This window comes from Chaetura pelagica, unplaced genomic scaffold, assembly GCF_000747805.2.
Source record: "Chaetura pelagica isolate M959 unplaced genomic scaffold, ChaPel_1.0 scaffold91, whole genome shotgun sequence".
NCBI classification, from domain to species: domain Eukaryota; kingdom Metazoa; phylum Chordata; class Aves; order Apodiformes; family Apodidae; genus Chaetura; species Chaetura pelagica.
Genome location: NW_009952042.1, coordinates 707,110 through 723,922, shown reverse-complemented (window position 1 = coordinate 723,922; position 16,813 = coordinate 707,110). Strand labels below are relative to the sequence as shown.

The window sequence follows — 16,813 nt, the reverse complement described above, 5'->3', positions numbered from 1 at the left end:
GAAGGAGGGCAGCACTCCAAGGAAGTGGATAGTCTTGGAGTGGTGTAAATAAAACCAGAACCAAATCAGTTGTCATGACAATGGCTCAATAACCCTGTTAGTTAAATAAAAGCCAAGTCAACCTTGTTCTACAGCTCATAAAATGCTCTTGAACATATTCATTTTTTCAGGCAAATGATGCATTTTGAGGAAGGATGTCCTTTTTTCCCATTTATTTCTATTTTCAACAGCATCAATCCAATCTGCCACTGCATTATTATTGTTTACAAATATTTAAATGCAGATTTAGAGAAGTCTTATTTTGTGCAGGCTGAGGCTGAATATGTTGGGGTTGTTGTGGGGTTTGTTTTTTCTCCCCCAGAAGATAAAATTGTGGCTTTGTCAGCTCAGATGCTGTAATTAATTTCTCACCATTTTCCTGCTGCTGAAAGAAATTGTCAGCAGTGAGAGAGGAAATAAATCAAAGAAGCCACATCCCAATGCTGAAGGTAAAATAAAACCAACCCCAACAGACTATTAATTGTTAAATCCTAAATCTGGAAGTGCCCACCCTCATCCCAATAATCACTGTTTGCAGTCTTTGAGGATAAACATACTCCATAAAATGCCTTTTGCTTACTGAAGTGGAAGGAGCATAAAGCAGATGAATGTAAGAAGGTTTTAGTGCTGCATTTGGAGAAGGTTTTAGGGATGCATTTGCCAGCTTTAATGCTGCTGAGATACAGGCAGGCACAAAGAGCCAGGCTGGTGGCTGGAGAGGAGTGTTTCCTGAGGAAAAAGAACTGGGAAAGGCTTTGCAGGGTGTCACATTCAGGTATTGTGCTTGTAATTCCCCTGCTTTGTCCTTTTTGGGAGGGCTGTTCTCAGGCTCTTTCTCCCACCTGATGAAGCCCATTTGAAACGTTGAGTGGTGTTTAGGGAGCTCCATGATTTGGCCAGGGAATTTCTGCTTTCAGAGTCTTAGTGTGTCCATATTAAGTGCCAATTCCAGTGCTGACAGGCTGTGACAGGCCAGATTTATTGTCATATCTGCTTGAAATTGCAGAGATAGATTGAAAGTGGTTCCTGGTACCTTCTCTCCAGTGTCTCTACAATGAATAGCAATCCTGTCTTATTTCAAAACTGAAAGTGCTTGGGACCTACACCCTAAGCAAGAAATGAAGGGATGGGCTTTGAAAAACAAGTTGTTCTTTAATAGGATTCAATAAAGAGTGATATTCTTCACTGCAGCAGCAATGTTATAAATATTGTCCATAAAAATGCCTTCCACAGACTAAATCAACTGTCTGAATGGTAGAAAATCTCTCCTGAGTAGGGAGTGAATTGAACTCAGGCAGCTCTGAAGCTCCAATCACCCAGCTTAGCATTTCTTCAGGAGTTTTCCTGCCTCTCCATCACCAAAGCAGTGGAGCTTTGGCTTCAAAATACCCTCAGCACCCTCAGAGCTGCTTGTGTGACCTTGGGCAGGTGGCCCAAGTCGTTGTGCTGGGGGATGGACCTAGCAGGAGCTCCAAGGAGTCACAACCACCACCTGGAGGTTTACAGCACTGGTTAGAATTCCTGTGTGAAAGGTGCTTGATAAGCCAAAGTTTATCATCAGAGCTTTTTGTTGCACTGGGAAAAACTTGACCAGGAGCTTCCAAGCTCATTCCTAAAAGCTACAGAGGAATTTAGGGGTTGTAGGGCATTATTGTCACCCCTCCTGTTGAAAATAAAGGAGACAACTCACAGGAAAGCCTGAATTTAGCACCTGGCTGTCAAATCAAAGTGTTTCCCTTCAGTTCAGCTCAAGAACTCAACTTCAGCTTCCTACCTGGAGCTGCTGGTTTGCTGGTACAGCTCAGCCCTCTTCTTCACAGCCTTGGACATCCCTGAGTGGGGAATGTGATGCCCAGACAGCCTTGGTCAGGGGGTGAACACGAGTCCTGTGTCACTGGGGACATCCAAGGGTGCTGGGGACGTGGATATGAAGCCAGCAGACACGATGGGAGAGCCAGAGGAGCTCACACTCCTCCAGAGCAGTGGCTGAGGTCAGCAGGATCTCCTAAGGCATCAGAAATGGCACCAGGGGCCTGAAACAAGACCTGCAATTTGCCAGATCCTTTCCTTCCCACTTACGTGCCAAGGGATGCAAAGTACTCCCCAAAAAATGCAGCTGAAGAGCTGGAACAGAGACAAAAAGCTATTTAACGTTACTGACAGCAGGCTGCACTCCAAGGGGCATAGTTCTGGGTGCAGAGGTGGCTTCTGTGGGCAGAGGCACCTTGGTACAGAGCACTTGGGTACTTGGCTTTGGCAACGGGGCCGTTCCTGCTTCACAGACGCCCAGAGCGGTTTGGGTTGGAAGGGACCCTCCGGATCATCCCGTTCCCTTCTGACCCTCTGAGACCTTTTTTATCATTCTTACCTTCCAGAAGGGCTCCCCTAAGCTCTCTCTCTTTCTCCCCTTGCAGCTGTGGTCAGTGCCATCCCAGTGCCAACCCTGGAGAGCGCCCAGTACCCCGGGATCCTGCCGTCGCCCACCTGCGGGTACCCGCACCCGCAGTTCACCCTGCGCCCGGTGCCCTTCCCGACCCTCTCTGTGGACAGGACCTTTGGAGCAGGACGAAGTCAGTACAATGCTTTTCTCCTCCTCTTTGCTGTCAAATTGCTTGGAGAGCAGTTGGGTTTATCCCTGGGGTGTGGAAGTTCTAGGCGAGGCCAGGGTAAATCCAGGCTGGTAGCGGCACATTTGGCGACTGGGATTTCACACAAAGGCCTTTCATGCAGAGATGGTTCTGCTGATAAATCTTTGTTATCTGAGGGCACCACTGCAGGAGACACCAAGAAGGTTCTGGATGGTGAGTAGCAGTGTCTGGTTCACTTGTTTCTCCAAGCAGGTGAAGAGCAGCCCAAAAGAACTGGCCTTAAGGACAGGAAGACAAGCAGATGGGCTCCGTAGGAAGTTGAGGTTTGACCAACAAGTTGAAAGACTAAGAGCACAGAGAAGAGGCTTTAGTTGTACTTCAAGCAAAGGTCTCAGCAAGATTTTGCTCCAGAAAGCATCCTAACTTCATATGTGAACCTCTGTGAGACTCACCCACTGCTGGGTGTCTTCTTTTGACCAGGACAGGTGAAGGGAGAGAAGATCCCAATGCCCATGGTGGCCTAGAGCAGCCAGAGGCTCTGACACCTTCTGGAAGGTGTGGGCAGTGAGGAAGGGTGGAATGATAAACCATCATTGCTGCTCTCTCCCCTGTTCCAAACAACCTCAACAGCTCTGGGTCTCCTCACAGAGGTTTAGTGTTCAGAGCAGAAGAGAGAGGGTCTGCTGGGCAAGGAAGGAACTGGAAGAGCAGACCCAGGGGAATGACATGATGATGCAAAGAGCCTTGAAGATGAAAGCAAGGCAAATGAGCCACAGAGGAGCAAACTTATGCCAACTGTAAATGGGTTTGACCTTGGTCTGATCCTGGGGTTGGGCTCCTCTCTGCAGCCTTGGGCACAGTTGGGGATGTCTGGGGTGTTGCCACAGAAACCAGCAGTGGGGCTGTGGAGACAAGGAGAATTCCTCCTCTCCATTTTCTTTCAGCATTGTTTTGCTTCTTAATAGGTTGTAATTCCTTCTCTGCTTTGCCATGAATGATTATCAACTGCCTGGAGATTATTGCCTTGGCTGTGTTAATTGCATGTTCTTTGCACAATGAGCTCTGGTTGCTGCAGCTCTGAAAGCAACCAGATCCTCTGGAGCATTCTGGCTCCCAGTGCAAGAACTCATTCCAGGAGCTATGGGCTCAGGAAGGTTTTCTTCAGGAAAAGGTGGAGCTTTTCCCAGCTGTCTGGTTCCTGCATGATGAACTGTTGTGCTGTGAGCCATCCTGGCTGGCCCAGAGAACGTGGAGACACTGGGCAAGCTCAGCTTAGACACGTTCTTGTTGGGAGCAGGCTCTTCAAGAGCTGGGTTGCTCCCTCCCACTGCTCTGCTGGCCAAAAATGTCACTCCCACCAAGAGGAGAACATCCCCCAGTGCTGCAGGAGCTGGGAGAGGGGCCAGAAGAAGCCACGTGCCCAAGCTCTGGGGAAACCTCAACGGCACTTGTGGGGCAGGAGTTGGAACAGGAGCTAAGAGGTGGTGTTTCCAAGAAGACAGCAGTGCCAGGCTCTTCCCTGGGGCACAGGGGAAGGAACTTGTTGCTGCCACCCCCAAAGCACCACAGCAGAGTCTCACGGATCAGTCCTCCTTGTCATTCACTCCTAACTAGTTCTGCTTGGCCTGGTAGGCCAGGAGGAGGTTTCAGAGGTTTTAAAGACTGAAGATCGTTGTTTATTCTAGTGAAGTTCTCCTACAAGAACAAAAGAACCTCTTCCCTTTGGAAATCTTTAACATTTTCAGGTTGCTGCCCAGGGCTGGAGTCCCCATCCCTGGAGGGGTTTCCAAGCCCTGGAGATGTGGTGCTGAGGGACATGGGGCAGGGGTGGCCTGGGCAGGGCTGGGGAAACAGTTGGACTGGATGATCTTCAAGGTCTTTTCCAACCAGAACGATTCAATGATTCTATTAGTCTGTCTTTGATTGTCTCCTTAAACTTCTGGGAGTCTGAATAACGTGGTACATAATTCAGAATGTGTCCTCCTGGAAACAGCAGCACTGAGTTTCTCTTCATGACCAAAGAGTCAGTGTTAGGTGTGGAGAGCAGTGCCCTAAATCTGGGTCTATCCATCCTGGAAACTCCTGTGCAATTTATAGTTTGGGTCCAACTTGGCTTTCTAGAGGGCTGTAGAAATTAAGGGGCTTTTCTCTTTGTCTCAACTTTGGTTTTCCTTAATGCTAATTTTGCTTCTGTTTTCTGGCATGGGAAGCCCATGACAGAAGTCAAGACTGAAGGTGCCTTTAAGGAGCACCACGGACAGAGGGAACCTGCCTTGGGTGTGAGGTGGTTGCTGTGGAACTTCTCAATCTCTGCAGAATGGACTCTGAACATAAGGCTTGGGCACACTAGGTGTGACAGCTGCCTCACGGGAAGCCAACGTTGGTGTTTGGTTCTGTGACAATTAATGAAGCCCTTTCTTTGTCCCCAGCTTTTCTCCACTAGGACTGGAGCAGCCCCATGAGGAGTTTCCACCTCCACAGGTTCCTCCAGTCTCCACGTGGTGTCTTCATGTTGGTTGTTAATATTTCCACGCACGGAGAGGGAAGGAGATGAAAACCTCATGCTTGGGTCTTGGTTTGTTGGGTTGGGTGTCTTTTTTAGGAGATAATGATGCTGAGGAACACCTGGGCTTTGAATGGATCTGCCAACACCCGTTGGGACATTTCCTGCAGCTCCTTGGTGGGATCATCTCCCCCCCCTTCTGTTGCAACCACCCAAAACAGCAGGAAACGGGGGCATAAAGAAACCAAACCATGTCATGAACTAGGGCTGACTCTCTTCTTCTGTTCTCTTCTCTTGCAGCTGCCACAGAAGGGCCAGCAGCCCAGCAGCCCTCCCTGCTGCCCCCCAGCCAGCCCGAGCACCCCGGCAGCGAGGACGCCCCCAGCAGGACCATCCCCACCGCCTGTGTCCGCCCCACCCACCCTCTCCGCAGCTTCGCCAACCCCCTGCTACCTCCACCCATGAGTGCAATAGAACCCAAAGTCCCTTACACCCCACTTCTGGCTCAAACAGGTGAGAGGGACCTGGGGGAGGGTGGGGTTGAGATGATGGTTCTGCTCGTTGAGCCGCTTGCTTTTCCGTTCATGAGCAAAGGGAGGACAAGGAGGTCACAGAGGCAACTGCAGGTCTCTGCTCCCCAGGAACAAGGGATGGGACAAGAGGAAATGGGCTGCAGTGGTGCCAGGGGAGGCTGAGATGGGATGTTGGGCAGCATTTCTTGCTGGCCAGGGTTGTCAGGCCCTGGCCCAGGCTGCCCAGGGCAGGGCTGGAGTCCCCATCCCTGGAGGGGTTTCCAAGCCATGTAGATGTGGTGCTGAGGGACATGGGGCAGGGGTGGCCTGGGCAGGGCTGGGAGGATGGTTGGGCTGGGTGATCTTAAACTTCTTTTCCAACCAAATCCATTCTATGATGCTATGACAAGATTGTCCCATACCTTGGAGAAATACACCTGCAAGTGGGAATCCATCTTGCAGCACAACAAGTGGGGCTCTTCAGTTTGATTCTAATAATCCAGCATTTCAGTCATACAATCTGGGATAAAAATCCAGGCCAAGGTGACAGCTTAACCTCAGTGCTAACAAGTGAGGGATACAAATGAATGAAATGAGATGCAAAATGAATCACTTGCTTTCTTTTCCAGTCTCCTGTCAGGCAACAGGAACTTGACCTGGTGCCAAACCTAACTCTTGGTTGGAAGGGACCTTGAAGATCATCCAGTCCCAACCCCCCTGCATGGGCAGGGACACCTCCCACCAGCCCAGGCTGCTCCAAGCCCCATCCAACCTGCCCTTCAACACTGCCAGGGATGGGGCAGCCACAGCTTCTCTGGGCAACCTGGGCCAGGCTCTCCCCACCCTCACACCAAAGAATTTCCTCTTAATGTTTAATCCAACTCTCCCCTCCTTCAGTTTTAATCCATCCCCCCTTATCCTCTCACTCCCTGCCCTTCTCAAAAGGTGGCCAAAAAAAGGGTTGCAGGAACTAGTTGCTGGTGGGCAGGGCAGAGGAAGCTACTGCCTTTGGAACACTAGGAGAGCTGTTCAGGAGGGAAACACCAGTGGGGCTGCAGGCTGGTATCTCATCTTAACTGTTGGCCCCACACCTTGAGCTTGGACCATCTCCAGTTTGGCTCCAACAACCTCTGAGATTTCAGCTTCCCTCTTTGTTTTTTTGCTGTTGTGCTTTGGTGCCAGGCAGCATATGTGGAGGGCAAGGTTTGCACCTCCCCAAACCTCCCTGCCCTTTTCCTGGAAGCACCTGCTCTCCCATCAGCAAGTCATCCATTTTCTGACAGCAGGCAGAAGTAGATAAATCCTCCTTGGCTGGAGAGCTGCTTTTTTTGCCAACTAGTGCAGCTGAATTGTTAAAACCAACCAAGTCTATTCATCTTTATGGAGCTTTTTGCTGTGTGAGGATCCAGTTCTACTTGGTGAGCAAGCCTGGTTGCCTCCAAAGGACTATTTTGCTCTGTAAATCAAGCAGAGAAACTTAGGGCATGGAATTAAATCTTCATAAACTCTCCTGGCATCCTGGAGAATTAAATTGCCCCTTTTTTTCAGGCAAGAAACCTCCTGTAAGCAGATGCAACGTTGCCTACAGAGAACATGTGGGACTTAGGTGCTGGGTAAAAGCAAGAGGTGAAAGTCTCTGGCAATGATTCAGCAGTGGGAAGAAAGAACTGGAAACCTGGTTTTTCTGGCCTCTGGCACAGAGGTGACAAGATGGTGCTGGGCTATAGGTGACATCCCAGCTGTTGTGTTCACTGTTCTACTGCAGCCACGACTTTGGCTTTTTAGAATGGTGTCTTTTTCTCTCCTCCCAGCCCCTCTCTGGTGCTGAGGGTTGTTTCTTACCCTCTGTCTCCCTTGCTCCTCTCAACACAGTTGTCCTCAGAGCCATGAGCCAGGCAGATGTTGTCTCCATCACCAGGTTCTTGTGGAAATGGTCTCCTCAGTCATTCACTTCTCCTGGTGGCTCAGGGCAGTGGGGTGAGCAGAACTGCTCCTGCTTCTGCAAGATGATCCCTCAGGAGTAGATCCCTCTTCCAGTAGCCCCTCCTGAATCCCAGTCCTCCACAACCCACATCTCTCTTGTTTTCACTCCAAATGGGAGCAGAGAGAGAAAACATTGGCAAGGAGATGTCAAGAAACATCATTTCCCCAGCAGTTCTGGGTGTTTGATACCACCCCTGAGCCTGGCACCTCTGCCATGGTTAGATCCCCACCCAAGGGCCATTTTGAAGCCATCTGGGACTTCCCCCAAGCTTGTGATGTATTTATCTAGTTGACCAAACCTCCTGGAGAAGGGGACTGACGTGTCCCTGCACAGACACTCAGCCCTGGCCCCCACTGACAGAGAAAGGGTGGCCAAGCTCTCTGCAGGCCTGAGAGAATCCCCTTCATGTCCACTGATTATACCCCACTCAGGGACATCTCAGGTTTAAAAGGCTCTTAGCAAATCCCCATGTTGGAAGAAAAGCCACTTTCCTTAACCTGATGGACAGAATTAATTCATTTTTCATTGTTTTTCAACTCAAGACCTTTTTACTTCTCCTTTGTGCTAAAGCAACAGGGCATTAAGTAATGGGCTCTTCATCACTTGAAGCAATCAACCTCCTCTTTGCTTTGCTGTCCCCTTTTTAATTGCATGTCACTCAGATGTCTTATCCCTTCAGACACCTTGTAGCTAATGCTCTGGAGCCAGGCTGGGAGAGTTGGGGTGTTCAGCCTGGAGAAGAGAAGGCTCCAGGGAGACCTTAGAGCAGCTTCCAGTGCCTGAAGGGGCTCCAGGAAAGCTAGGGAGGGGCTTGGGACAAGGGCAGGGAGGGAGAGGGTGAAGGGGGATGGATTAAAACTGGAAGAGGAGAGATTTAGGAAGAAATTCTTTGGTGTGAGGGTGGTGAGAGCCTGGCCCAGGTGGCCCAGAGAAGCTGTGGCTGCCCCCTCCCTGGCCGTGTTGAAGGGCAGGGTGGATGGGGCTTGGAGCAGCCTGGGCTGGTGGGAGGTGTCCCTGCCCATGCAGGGGGGGTGGATCTAGATGATCTTTGACATCCCTTCCAACCCAAACCATTCCATGATTCTGTATTTCCTTTTCTAGAGTACCTGGTATGGAAGTGCCAGGCAGGGGTGTCCTCCAGTCCTCAGCCAGTCCCACCACCAACCCCACAACCAACCACATCCTGAAGCTCCAGCTGTGTTTGAATATTTAGATGATAGTCCAGGAGCTAACACTGCTCCTCATACAATATTGATCTCAAAATGAATGTTTTGGATCTTGCCCAGAGACCATATGAGCCCTTCTGGGCTTTGACTGACCTGATGCTAAAATGAGGAGGCATCTCCTCTATTATTTGATCTATTCCATGTCTCTCTCTCTAGTGGCATTATAATTAGCTGCTCAACTCTGTCAGATGGTTCATAAAAGACACACAGAGATGATGATTCAGGGGATTTGGCCATGAAGTGTATCAATAAATAATGCAAGGGCTGTGCTTCTGGGTCATGTCATCAGCCTCATCCAGGGCTGGATCTGCCACTTGCCTTCTTTTGTTTTTTCCTTTCCCTTTTGCATTTGGAGTCCCCCTAAACCTCAACTCTTCCCCTTGGTGTTTTATAGGGGGTTTGCAGCTTTTCATCACTGCTTTGGGAGGGAGAACTTGAGGTTCCTCATACTTCTTCTGGATCACTCCAGGGAATCTCCAGTCCTCCCCCAGTAGCTCCTCTTTGCACATCATCCACTGAGATGGAAGTGATTTGACTTGGTCCCTTTTCAGGTGAAATAGCAAATGTTTGATGGAGTGTTGAGCTTGTTGATCTGATAGAAATCCCACAAATGGACAGGAAAGAGATACTTCTGGGGCTTTTTATAGCCTCACTAATGGAAATGCTTCTGATCAGCTGTACTTGAACTGAACCTGCAGGAGAAGGTAATTTCTCTCCTGCAGAAGCACATGGGAGGTGGCAGAAAATACCTCTTGGGTTTGGATCTTCTGTGAGCTTGTGAAAATGCTGCATTTTCTCTCTTTGCTTCTCCACTAAATGGTGGAAATCTGAATTTCTGGTCTAGCTGGGACACCAATCTCAGTCTTCCTGGAAACTGTGATAACCCAGAGGTAAATCCCACTTGGTTGTACAGCAAAATGGAGCTGAATTTTCCTCCCTCCCTGCCCCAAACTGGCCCTGGACTGGGACTGTAGGGGAGAGTTGCATTGCAGCTGTTCAGGATTTAGTTCTTTGCAGGTTTGGGGAAAGAAAAAAAACCAACAACTTGAATTTTCAATATCAAATGGCTTGGAGAGGAGAAGTGAGGGGTGAGATGATGAAAAGAGCCCTGTGTAAAAAAGCAGCAGCTGGATATTGCCTGGGCATTAGGACAAATCCTTCCACATCCAGGCTGAGCCACAGACTATTTTCATTTCCAAATGGGATAAGAAATGAGCTTCAGGAAATGTTTTATGTGCTCCTTTCCCTTTTCCAATGTCTATTTTAGGAAAAGCACCCCCTAAAGCAAGAATGTTTGCAGTGTTAAAACCATGAGCTGGTGGTCAAATAAGCAAGGGATTAAATCAAGAGAGGGAAAAATAAAATAGAAAATATTATATTGATATTAAGCAGTGAATCCTGGGCCATCATCATCTCCAATAACAAGGGTTTGGGGCTGCAGGAGAGGCTGAAGTTACAGGGATCCTTAGAGAAGTGAACGTAGGAAGAATCCAGAAAGATTTTGCAGTTGTGCCCAAACCAGGCTGCTCCTCATGGGAATATTGGGCAAAAATCCCTGTTACACAAGTGTCTTGAAGCTTGGATCTCAGGTGGGAGGTTTATAGAGATGGATCACCCAAGAACAGAACTTTTGCCTGCAAATTAGGGCAAGTTTGAAGCCCCAACCTTAGAACCCTCTGGTGCCAGAGGTGGGTATTTATTTAATTGCTCCCCCTATTTTAGAGGGTTTCATCCTCTCTCATGCCAAGTGGGGAGGTAATTTTTGAGTGCATTTATTCTCAACAATCCATTAGCTCTCATTAATTAGCTCTGCAAATTCTGCAGCCTTTTTTCTTTTTATTTTTGGTGAAGTTGACCAGTCACAATAAAAAAAACCCAAACCCATTTTAAGATAAAGCACAAATGAAAACCTGTCTCTTCTGATTTTAATCCAGTGATTTGCATTTCAACATGTTTTGGGAAGAGGGTGCAAAACTCCTTCTGGTGGAGGGTTCTCCTTTCTCTTCATTTAATGATGAGTTCAAAGGAGATGATGGATCTCTCTTCATTATTCTCTACAGTAAACAAGGTCTGTCCATTCCCTGGGAAATGGGAATGATTCAGCCCTGAACCTTTTGCTCTGAAATCATTTTTGCACCAGTAGCTCCCAGATTCAAAGGGAAGGATTTGGTTTCATGAGCCTTTAGCTGCTCCCACTTCAGCTTGGACACGTTTGGCTTCTTTTTCTTCCACGTTTCTTTTGATGACAAGACTTCTCCCATCATCTGGGAGGTACCTGGGCACAGAAGTGTCATGGAAGAGGCAGTCCTGTTAGAGAAACCTGTCCCCAGTCCCCTCCAGTTTAATTAACATGCAGATGACTTGAGATGGTCTCATGAAAATCAACAGGAAGGTGGGAAGTGAAGTGTGGATTCAGGTGCTTGGCTGGAGAAATGATTCCCCTTTGAGAGGAAGGATCCATTTCCAAACCAGGGAGCAGTCAAATGATTTTAAAAAAAAAAACATGTTATTTGAATAATTATCCTGTGAACCCACAGAAGGTTTCAAGGATGAGCCATTCAACTTGGTTTCATCAAACAGAGAAATGAAACTTCTTCCAGTGCATGGGAAAACCTGGGACTCTGTGACCACTGAGCAGCTGCAGCTTTTGCCCCAACACTTTTTTACCCCCCACCCAGTATTCCTAGCAGGTAGATTAAAAAGATAAAGAGCAGCTGAGAAGGCAGAGACCAAACCTCTGCCACATCTCCATGTGTTTGAGCAGCCTGTGCTGGTTTGGGTGGGAAGTCTCCTTTCCCAACTCACTGTTTCAGTGCCTGGTTTGAAGCTGTAGAAGGTAAAAACATGTGAAGTTTCCATGTGAATTTTAAAGCCTCCCCAACAGGCACTTCCTTGGGACCCTGTTCCAGAGGGTGATTAAATACCCCCTGGTGTGTTCCATTTCACTCTTTGCTTTCTTCCTCCTGCCAGCAAAAATCTCTACATTAAACCCTGCCCCTTTTTAGAACAGTTTCTGGTGCAGGATCAGCCTGAGGTTTATCATTGTTAGAAAACCTGTTCCATGATGGAAAGATGGGGGTTTGGGGTTTTTTTTTCCCTGTTATCTAACTCAGCTGAACCTTCCAAGAATATGTTTTGTGTAGTTGCATGTTCTGTTTCCCTGAGGCACCTTCTTCCTTAAACAGGAGCATCCAGTCATCTCACCCCTGTGTCTTATTCTCATCTTCCTATTTCAACTTCCAAGTCATTTAAGCTGACACTATTTGACTGATGGAACTGCCAAGTAACATGGAAGTGACCTTTGATCCTTTTGTGACTTTCTCTTGGAGTTGGAAGAGAAAATGACCTCTTCATACTGGGAAATAAGGAGCAAACCCCACCAGCTCTGATGGTTTCACAGGGAAACCATCTGGCTTTGCATTGCTCCCCAGCACCCCTTCCAACCTTGGACCTTCAGGCTGTCAGGAGACAAAATTCTTCCATCATTTCTGATGTCTTTCAGTTTTGCAAGCTCTGATTGTCTCCTTTTGGGCCTAAGATGACAACAAAGAACCAGCTCCCTCTGCTCCCCCCTCCCAGTGTGGGGAGGACAAACCCAACCAGAAGCTCCTGGGTCCAAAAAAAAGAAGTCCCAGGAGGAGTCTCTCACCATTTGTGGTCACAGGCAAAGCAGACCCAACTTGGGGACAATCCTAATTCAATTCTCATCAAACACACCCAGGACAACACCCAGAGCAGGGCTCACGTGTGTTACCCCCACCCCTCCCTTCTCCTGGGCCCAAATCACTTGGTTCCCCATTTCTGTCCCTCCCTGCCCATAGGGGGATGGGGTTTAGAGTCAGTTCACAAGCTGCTGGTTCCTGCTGCTCCTTCCTCCTCAGGAAGGATTCCTGGCAGTCCTGCCCTGCTTTCCCCATGGCAGAGTCTCCTCCAGGACCTTCCTCCACGAGTCCCTCAGGAGCAGCTCCAGCTCCCACGGTCACGGCTGCTCTGGGAACAATCACTGCCCCTGCCAAGGGGTCCCCAGGGCTGCAGCTCCAAGTCCACAGGCTGCAGTTCCACCTCTGCCTCTCCTGGAGCCTTCAGGGGATGTTCCACCATGTTCTTCCATGGGCTGCAGGGGAACTTCTCCTCGGGCACCTCCTTCCCCTTCTTCCTCACCAACTTCACCCGGGCACTGCCACCACCTCTCCAGCTCAGCTCCTTCTGCCCTGCTTGCTCTCTCCTCAGGTCTTACACCAGTTCTTCTGGTATGAGGACTGAATCTCTGTGTCTTCTGCTTGTACCCTGAGACCCAGGAGGCCCAATGATTTAAGAAGTCCTTTAGCCATTAGACTGGAGCTGGAACAGGGAGGGTGACTTCACAGCCATCTCTTCCAGCTTGTGGGGAGCTGCAGATGTTGATGGCTTGAGGACTTCCCTGCCACTCTCAGCCCTACAGAAGAGGGGGGTGTCTCTCCCTCTCTGCCTCCCTCTTGCAGCTCTTTGCTAGAATGTTGATGAAGGAGCTGTTGGCCACTGGATTTCAGGAGGGACTTTGCTCTCTCTTCTCCTCCGTCGTGTTTTCTCAGCCTTCAGCTCATTAAAAAGGGAAAGTCAATTCTTGGAAATGCCAGGAAATGAATCTGTGAGTCTTGCCTCCTGGGCTGGAGCTGTGAGGATACAGAGAGCTGTCAGATTGGGTGGGATTTGGGGAGCTCCAGCTGCTTCCCAGTGTTGGGGTCCTTCTCCAGGCAGGGCTGCTCTGGGAGTGTTGCTTGCAGGGCATGTTAATGATCCAGAAGAAAAGAGGAGGAATCAGGTGGGAATCCAGTGGTGAGGAAAACAAATAAATAGGTGTTTGCACTTCAGATTCATTACAAAGTGGTGTGTTTTTGCACAGGAACTGGTTGGCTTTCTGATCTCAGACCTGGATGTTTGGCCCCGTGTGTGTCCCACGGGGATGGAGGCATCTCCAACACTCCTGGTCCCTGCATCCCAGCTCCAGAAACTTGTCCTGTGCCCCTTCCCTGGGACACCCCTCCCTCTGTGCACAGAGTATGGCAAATTCTTCACTGTGAGGGTGGTGAGAGCCTGGCCCAGGTTGCCCAGAGAAGCTGTGGCTGCCCCATCCCTGGCAGTGTTGAAGGGCAGGTTGGATGGGGCTTGGAGCAACCTGGGCTGGTGGGAGGTGTCCCTGCCCATGCAGGGGGGTTAGAACTAAAGGAACCTTAAGGTCTCTTCCAACCCAAACCATTCCATGGTTCTGTGATTCTAAGAACCTCTTTCTGGTCCAATTCTGATGCAATCACCTGCTTGGTTTTCTGAGGCTGCTGTCCTTTCATACCCCTCATGAGCACAAGCAGCCATGGCTGTTGTCACTGTCATTAGTGTAACACACATTTCCTTGATAGATCAAAAGGCAGAGAACTTGTTGAAGGTCATAGTGGAGGAATTATATCAAAAAAATCAGCCATTAATGTATGATTCATCTTCTTGATTTCAACCAGAGCCAAGTGAGCAGAATAACAAGTGTGCCCAAGCCTCCTGGGGGATGGAAACCTACCCTGGGAGATTCCAAAGACATCAGAGGGCAACTGGTCTTCACTGGTGGGGATGGATGGGGGATCTGGCAGTCCCTGGGATGTGGTGCACCCTGCAAGTACCAGCCTGTTTGTAGATAGGAAGATGAAACTTGCCTTAGGGCACAAGCAGGCATCTAAGGGGTTTAATGCTGAGGAAGTGGGAAGAATCAATTTGGGGGACCTAGGTGGCTGAAAGAAGTGCCCAAGACACTCAGAGTTTGGCCTTGGGCAGGTTGTGAGGGTGTCTGAGCCCTTCAGGGGGAGCAGGATTATGTTGGCAGCAGGAAAGCTTGAAGTTGCCATCCCCCCCCCCCCCCCCCATTTTTGGCCTTGAATCTGTGATGCATGAGCTGCAGGGTCCCAGTTTGCCTTTGTGTGGCCACTTCCATTTGAAATCCATCCCAGTGGACTTCAAATCACTGTCCTGTGTTCCTCTCTCCCAACTGCCAGCCCAGGTGTCTCCAGCAGAGTCCTGCAGAGATCCAGGCATCTTCTGCTGAGTGGAGACCAACTGTCCAGGTTTTGTCCAGGACAAAAGTGTTCTTCTTTGATGTTTTAAATCATTAAAAGGGCTGAGACATTTCAGCTGATGGACCTTTAACTTCAAACCAACAGTTCCCTGCCAGGCAGGGCCCATGGAGTTCAGGTCTTCTTTATCTTCCCAGGCTACCCAGGTTGTAGGTGTTTTTCCCAGGGAAATGCAGGTGCCTGTGGGAAAACTGTTGTTGGTTACAAAAGAACATGCTTCATCACCAAGTCGTGGTAGCAGAAAATGGCAAAGCTGCTGGGACTGAGAGTCTTGCAGGAGCAGAACCCATGAAATAGAATGGAAGAGGTTTTAGGAAGTGTTTGTGTTGGTCCTGGAGCCTGCCCAGGGAGCAGCAGGTCCTGGCTTGGAAGGGACCTGCAGGTGTCCAGCTGCTGGCACAGGCAGCCATGCTCAAACCAGCTGCAACCTGCCTAGAACCCCCCCCATTTCCCTGGGATTCCATGTCTCCAGCTTCTCAACCTGCCTTCTCCTTCTTCTTCCAGGGCCCAGCCTCCCCAAGGCTCAGGTTAAAACAGCATCCCTTGGCTTGGCAGGCAAGGCCAGGTCCCCCCTGCTGCCCGTCTCCGTGCCCACTGCCCCAGAGGCTGCAGAAGAAGGCCACAAGCAGACAGAGGACTCTGCCAACGTAAGAACCTTCTCCCTGAGGCAACTTTCTGGGCAGGGCCCCTCACCCACCCGAGTTCTGTTCTCTAATCCCCAGTTGACACTTTCATTTGTAGCTCATGGTGTGTCCCTCCTTAGCCAAGAGCTGAGAGCTCTTGGAATGGGAGTGAAACCATCGCCTGGGGAGCAGCAGGTTGAAGGAGGGGATTGTCCCCTCTGCTCTGCTGAGACCCCCATGCAGGGCTGGGGCCAGGGCTGGAGTCCCCAGAAGAAGAAAGACATGGAGCTGTTGGAGAGAGGCCAGAGGAGGCCCCAGAGATGCTGGGAGGGCTGGAGCAGCTCTGCTCTGGAGCCAGGCTGGGAGAGTTGGGGTGTTCAGCCTGGAGAAGAGAAGGCTCCAGGGAGACCTGAGAGCAGCTTCCAGTGCCTGAAGGGGCTCCAGGAAAGCTGGGGAGGGGCTTGGGACAAGGGCAGGGAGGGATGGGATGAGGGGGATGGATTAAAACTGGAAGAGGGGAGATTGAGGTGAGACATGAGGAGGGAATTCTTTGGTGTGAGGGTGGGGAGAGCCTGGCCCAGGTTGCCCAGAGAAGCTGTGGCTGCCCCATCCCTGGCAGTGTTGAAGGGCAGGTTGGATGGGGCTTGGAGCAGCCTGGGCTGGTGGGAGGGGTCCCTGCCCATGCAGGGGGGTGGAACTAGATGATCTTGAAGGTCCTTTCCAACCCAAACCAGTCTGTGATTCTATGAGAGGGGAACTCAGAGAAGGGTTCTAGCATGGTCACCTTTAGTTTTCAGCTCATGTGTTGAACCCCAAGAGGCTTTGCCATCCAGCCTGTGTCAGCCCATCCTTGAACATCCCAGATCACAGAATCACAGAATGCTTTGGCTTGGAAGGGACCTTTCAAGACCACCTAGTCCAAGGCCCCTGCAGTGGGACATCTTCTCCTAGATTGGGTTGTTCAGAACCCCATCCAGCCTGGTCTGGAATGTTCCCAGGGATGGAAACACCACACAGGAAGGTGCCCTTGGAGGTCCCTGCCACGTACCATGTACTAGGCTCTTGAGAGGTGTGTGTGGGGGGGTGGGGGTTGGTCCCTGTCCCACTGCCTGCTGATCTGTGTGTGCATTGGTTCCCTGGCAGGTTTATGAGCAGGATGACCTGAGTGAACAGATGGCCAGTTTGGAGGGACTCATGAAGCAACTCAACGCCATCACGGGCTCAGCCTTCTAGCAGCTCCTGCTGA

At 49.9% G+C, this 16,813-nt stretch overlaps 1 protein-coding gene across 1 annotated transcript in view; it reads left to right on the top strand.

The window, feature by feature from the left end:
* The window catches only part of DCC (DCC netrin 1 receptor), a gene marked incomplete at its 5' end in the record, with an annotated part of 160,854 nt that extends 144,054 nt beyond the window's left edge, over positions 1-16,800 (top strand). Inside the window, 4 exons of the mRNA XM_010002791.1 lie at positions 2,454-2,609; positions 5,431-5,643; positions 15,449-15,591; positions 16,711-16,800. Coding sequence (XP_010001093.1) covers positions 2,454-2,609; positions 5,431-5,643; positions 15,449-15,591; positions 16,711-16,800 — 602 coding nt within the window. The remainder of the gene's footprint in view (positions 1-2,453; positions 2,610-5,430; positions 5,644-15,448; positions 15,592-16,710) is intronic.
* Between the last annotated feature and the right edge of the window lie 13 nt (positions 16,801-16,813).